The 6,198-nt window shown below is 47.5% G+C and overlaps 1 protein-coding gene across 1 annotated transcript in view; it reads left to right on the forward strand.

Moving 5' to 3' along the window:
* The first annotated feature begins 2,501 nt into the window (after positions 1 to 2,501).
* Positions 2,502 to 6,198, forward strand: part of CUNH2orf70 (chromosome unknown C2orf70 homolog) — a 17,830-nt gene continuing 14,133 nt past the window's right edge. The window contains exon 1 of the mRNA XM_005371331.2: positions 2,502 to 2,615. Coding sequence (XP_005371388.1) covers positions 2,542 to 2,615 — 74 coding nt within the window. The 5' untranslated portion in view covers positions 2,502 to 2,541. The remainder of the gene's footprint in view (positions 2,616 to 6,198) is intronic.

Here is a 6,198-nt window from a genome sequence, read left to right on the forward strand (position 1 = left end):
TTAAGGGGAGAAACACTAAACTTTCATGCACTGTAATAGAGTTACCTCTTCAAAGCAGAGTTACCCCCAGTGGAGTAACCTACAGATACCCAAGAGCCTCCGTTTCTTCTAGTTGTTCCCTTGATCTTTACCCATTTCTCTGTGCGCTCATTTTCTCCTTCTCCCTCCCCAGTTCTGCTCACCTTTCCCACACATGCTTAATAACTCTGAGTAAGAAAATTCTTAGAAAATGCATATACTGAATAAAAGCAAATATCTGAAAATATTAAAGACCAAGTTTAATGTCCCTTTAAAATTAATTATACAGATCCATCTTTGTAAGGCTCAGTGGTACTTAGCAGACCCCTGCTTCCCAAGGGTCCCCTGGTTGTGTTTCGCTATAAAGGATGAATTTTAGGGAGCCCTTTGCAGCCCTGTGCATGTTGAGGGGAAGTCCTTCAAAGCTGCCCTAGGAACTGTCACCAAACCTCAGTCTTCCCATTGGCAAGATGACAGCAGTTCCAATTAGCATAGCTTATCTCCACCAGCTGACCATTCCAAAAACTACCCCAGATATACCAGGTCAGAGTTCATGCAGAAAAAAAAAACCCAGAAGGTCCAGAGCAGCACAGGGGTGATGTGTCCATGAGCTGGGCCAACTGGGATGCCACTGGTGGGGAGAAGGTGAGCACGTCACCTTGTAGAGCTGCAGTCATTGAGAAGTCTTCCTGTTGTATGTCACATCAGATCTACAGGGCACCTTTTAAAAACAGCTTCACTGTCTGGGCAGCAGTGGCACACACCTATTAATCCCAACACTTGGGGGCAGAGGCAGGCAGATCTCATGTTTGAGGACATCCTGATCTACAAAGTGAATTCCAAGACAGCCAAGTCTGTTAAAGAGAGAAACCCTGTGAAAAACAAAACAACTTTATCAAATGTTTTCTTTGTGCAGCAATGTCCCCCAGGAGACTCAGGAAACTGCAGGTAGAACTCCACTGACTTGGCAACCACTCTACCTCTGGCTTCTTCGCCACAATAGGTTTTATTTGTTCTGATTTTTTTTTTTGAGTGTGTGCCTCTTGGAAACATGACAGGCTGGCATCTGTTAGAGGGCATCTTTGGCGTGTTCTCATTGCAGTGGCATCCTGACTTCATTAGTGTTTGTGTCTTCATCAGCTGCCATCTACAGAGCCAGCTGAGCAGGTGACACTTCTCCCAGGCTGAGGAGAGAAGAGATCAACTTGGGGATGGTTAACATTGACCGGCTACTTGATGGGACCTAAATTTGCCTCTGGAAAAGCCTTATGGAGAGAGACAGTTTATGTAAAGCAAATCTTATGTGAATTTTAGGGCTTTGATGACTGGAGGAAAACCCAACCTGTAGGGGTAGCCCCAGCCAATCACCTTGCTTGTAGGGCGGGGTCGCCTGAGGATATTTTTTTACTAATAAATATTGCTGGTGTGCTCTCCCCCGCCCCTTCTGCTTTCCTGTTCTCCGCTGGAACCACGGATTCTGTGAGTCTTTCCCTAATTAAAGCTGAATATATTCTTATAATTTCTGTCTGCCTTTATTTATGCCGCTACACCAACCCTGAAGATTCCTGCCCAGAATGAATTGAGACAAATCGAAATCATACGCTTCAGTATTTACTTCCATATCATCCTAACAAAATAATGGACCGAAACAACTTAACAGAGCCAGGCTTTATTTTAGACAACAGTTTCAACCTAGCATAGTGGGGAGGCAAGGAAGGACAGCTCTATTCACAGCTCAGTGATGAGAAAACAGAGAGAGGCCAGAACCAGGGGCCAAAGCATGACTTTCCAAGGGTGCCCCTAGTAGCCACTCACTCCTGCCAGGGACCATTATAAGAAAAGTAAAAGCCACCAGGGAACAAGGCTCAAGACAGGAGCTGGTGAGGGATATTCTAGACTCAAACTATAACATCCACACCCTCCCTCTCCTCCCCCGTCCTTCCTCTGCTCCTGTCAGGGTCTCGCCAAGTTGCCTAGGCTATCCTCAAACTAGCAATCCTCCTGCCTCAGCCTCTGAAAATGGGATTACAGGTACAAATCACCAAACACAGCTCACCCTGTCTGAGGAACGTGGGAAAGGAAGCTCAAAGGGATACGGTGAGAGTAATGAAGAAATGAATGCAGAACTCCGAAATGACAGGGTTGGGAAACCACACACCTAGTGACGGCCCATCATGGAGCCATTTCTTGGAGCCTCAAAGATGGAGGGAGCCCTGAGCGTCCTAGTGGTCCAAACTGAATCATTGAGAACCGTTTCAGGAGCGACCTAGCCTTTTCACTTCCGCACCAAATGTGAGCACGTAGATATGAACGCCTAGGCTGGATGCCAGGGAGACTTGGGGGAGCCACACAGAAAACTTGTGGGGATGGTGGGGCGAGAGAGGCCGTCTAGGGAGCACACTGCCTAGGACTCACTGTCCCAGAACGAACTCGGGTTGCCAGGCACATGGTTGCCGGGTGACCAGCTGGGTGTTTACCGCAGGGCTGAGCCGAGCCACAGCGCTGGGGCTAGCAGCACCCACCATGGCCTCCCGTAGCGCGGGCACACTATTGACCGAATTCAATGCCGCCTTCGTGCCCCCCGCCCTCATGCCCGGGTAAGCCGCCAGGCACCCTGGCACACCTGAACTTGCCCGTCAGAGCCCTCCTCCTCCCCATGCACACACCTGCCAGGACGCCGATGCTCCGCCCTCCCAATCTGGGGGACTTCAAGGAACCCCACCTGGGCACTTTTCCTTCTTGGCTTTCATGACTTTTCTGCTATAACAACAGGCAGGCAGGTGATGGGACTGGAGAAGTTGATAGCTGAGAATTAGCCCGGGATGATCCCATCTGCTATGGATGGGCCCAGAGTGAGGAAGGAAAAGATGAAAACGTGCGTGTTTGGAGCAGCAGAGGAATAATGTAAGAAGGAGTAGGAGGGCATGCTGGGTATTCCAGGAAGATGAGTATTTATGGATTGAAGGCGGAGCTGAGGCTGGATGGGCATGACTGGCAAAGCCTGGCAGGGCAGTATTTGACAGTTGGTAGAGTATCCACCTGACTTTTACACATACTCTCTTCTGCAAACTGAGCAGACTGCAAACGAGAAACCCCCAGCCTCAACAGAACACAGCCTATTCTGCATAAAATTTGAATTGTTTTCCAGAAGCTGCAACAAGGCACCGTCAATTTTAGAAACAACACACGCTGAAGTAGCTGCAACCAGAGGCTGGGGCTCTAGTTTCCATCTGGCCTGTCTGTGGACGGGGCCTTTCTCTGGTGTTCAGTCAGCTCCAAAGCTGCTCTGACTGCAGCCAGACAGAGGTGGTTTTACAAAAGCATGGTAGTTTCCCAAAGGCAAGCCAGGAGTGTTGATCAGCTCGCCTTGGAGCTTGCCTGTTCATTCTTTCTTCACTTGGAAAAGATGTTGGATGCTCATGGGGCATTGCCAGGTGTTCTAGGATCCTGGGAAAACAGACAGCTAAGGGGAGAGGTTACTCTTGAGGGGTTCCAGCCTTCTATTTAGATTTTCTTTTCCCAGGCTGGCCTCGAACTCGTGATCCTCCTGCCTCTGCCTCCTTCAGCAAATCCTACCGGCGTGCGCCACCACAACCGGCTAGATTTTCTTTTCTTTAGATTTTGAGATAGGGTCTCATGAAGTTACCTAGACAGACCTTGCGCTCTTGAGTTAAACTAGGCTGTCCTTGAACCTTTGATGCTCCTGCCTCAGTCTACTGAGCGCTGGCATTAGAAGCCCGTGGCACCAGGCCTGGCTCTCATATAAATACGTAAGGTTTAGTTCAAATCCATCTTTGTGGCCATAGTTAGCAGTGGTTTTGCCATATTCTGGGTGGCCGTCATGAGGTATGACTTGATACATTGATACTTTATTTTTCTTGAGCCTCCACAGGCTTTTATTGGAAGAGCCTCTGCCATCAGACCCCTTGGTTCTTTATTGCCTGCTGAGCAAGACCTGGGGTGCCCACAGCCCTGCCCCACAATTCCCTCACGCTGGAAGCTGTGGGAGCTGTAATCTCAGGGCAGCCCACACAGTGCCTCTCTTAGCATACTGCTCATCTACAGTTCCCTTGAAGCCACATCCTATCCCATGATGCCTTTAGAAAGAGTCATGACGAGTGGCCATAAAGGAGGCTTCACTAGCCTGGACTAGATTGAGCAGCTGAGTCCATGTCTGCTGCTTTCTTGTCAAGATCTTGCTGGGAGAGGGGGTGCTTTCATTAAGGGTCCCCATGAACCAGGAACGAAGTAAGCCATCTGGTGTTTCTACACCTCGCTGGCAATTCTGTTAACTTAATGAAGGAATCCAGGATCCCCTACCTCGCCTGGATAATTATTTTTTTCCTGCTCTTTTTCAAGCATTAATCACAGATTTTAAAGAACAGCCAGTCTCTCTCGGACACTCAAATCACTTCCCTTGTAGTTTTATCCACAAGCAAAGAATATTGGGTTGGTGAGGACCACACAGCTCTCATAGCCCACATTCTTGCTGTTTCAGATATGGCCATGGGGACCTACCGATGCATGATCTCTAAGAGCTGGAATGGAGCCAGGTCTCTGGTACCTGGCAGTAACACCGTAAATCCCCAGCTGTGTGCCAGGCTCACACTGTGATATGTCCATTCCAAGCCCCTCTATGGTAAGGTCTCTAAGGCCCAGTGTGATGGCTCAATGGGTAAAGGAACTTGATGATCCAAGTTCAATCCCTGGGACCCACGTGGTGGCAGGAGAAGAGAACATAATCCTGACAGTTCTTCTCTGACCTCTGCACACTGGCCATGACACACACAGCACCATCTCCCCAAAATTAATATGTAAAAAAGATTTCATAGCCACCAAGAGAAGGAATAAGCTTCTTGTCCAGGGACACTCCATGCACCTTCATGACTTCAATATTCTGCTTTATCCCAATGTCTACCTGAACCTTCCTGGCGTCCATCACAGGCCCCATTGACTGGGCAGGGAGGGAACAGAGTAGAAGGTGAGAGAGTCAGCCAGCCAGGGCTTGAATGGGCCTTATCATTCCATCACCTTGGGGAAGTCTTCATCCCCACTCTGTTCTACTTACCTTATCTATTAATGAAGACGTGTGTGCAAGTTAGAGGAAAGTAAATCGATGCTCACAGAGCCCTGCTCTAGGTAGCTGTTATCTATTGCTGTTCGTTACAACACTGCTGTGTTCAGTGTCTGAAGCTACAGGGGGCAGCACGGGAAGAGAAGGGTGATCACAATCATGATGATGATGATGGTGATGATGACAGTGTTCAGATGGCTGTCGAGATGGCCTGTTTTGTTTCTTCAAAGTAGCACATTGTCCAGACACCTTCTGTATATTGTAGATGCTATCTGCATGTACCTGGCTTAGGTGCCGCACTGTACTGGGCAGAGAACTCTTGGTTCGCAGGCCCTGGGACCATACCTTTTGAAGGGTTAAAACCAGCTCCTGTGAGGGCCTGCCCTCTGCCGCAGGTCAGGTGTGACCCTTCACCTCCACCAGCATGCCTAGGCTCTCTGTACGTTCATTCATGCCCAACCTTCTTCTTGAAGCTCACTCCAGAGAAGAAAGCATGGGTTTGTAGCATTCTCCTGGATCTGTGTCAGAAACCCTCCGGTAGCTAGTTTCAAGATGTCACTATGGTGGCTCTAAATCTGAGAAGGTGTGAGATGATAAGCACACCACCACATGGGATATCGACTTTCAGCAATTTCAGTTTCCCAAGGTCCCAACTCAGTCTGAAAATAAGAACAGAAGCTTCCAGGGACAAATGATTCATAAGCTTTAAATAATTTTTATTAGTGTATTGTTGCAATTATCTCATTACACCATTAGTTATTGCTAATCTCTAGTTAAACTTTATCATAAGCCCATATGTATAGGAAGAAAGTGAATACAGAGAGTTGAATAACTGGAGATTTTTGGACAGATAAATTCTCCTGGAATAGGAGGCTTGTCTGTGTCTGCACTGTAAAATTCCATAGATAAAAACTAGAGAACACAGATGATATACTCTGTGTTGGTTGTTTGCACACTTATTATCTTAGTTTTCATACCATTTGTTTAATTACAACTTTAAATAACTCAATTTTTTTTTACACTGGTGATTTATTCACTTGTTGTTTAAAACTAGGCTTTTTAGCACAGATACATAGCTGAATTTTTTTTGTTGTTGTTTTTTTGGG

This window comes from Microtus ochrogaster, unplaced genomic scaffold (genome assembly GCF_000317375.1).
Source record: "Microtus ochrogaster isolate Prairie Vole_2 unplaced genomic scaffold, MicOch1.0 UNK106, whole genome shotgun sequence".
In the NCBI taxonomy this organism is placed as follows: Eukaryota; Metazoa; Chordata; class Mammalia; order Rodentia; family Cricetidae; genus Microtus; species Microtus ochrogaster.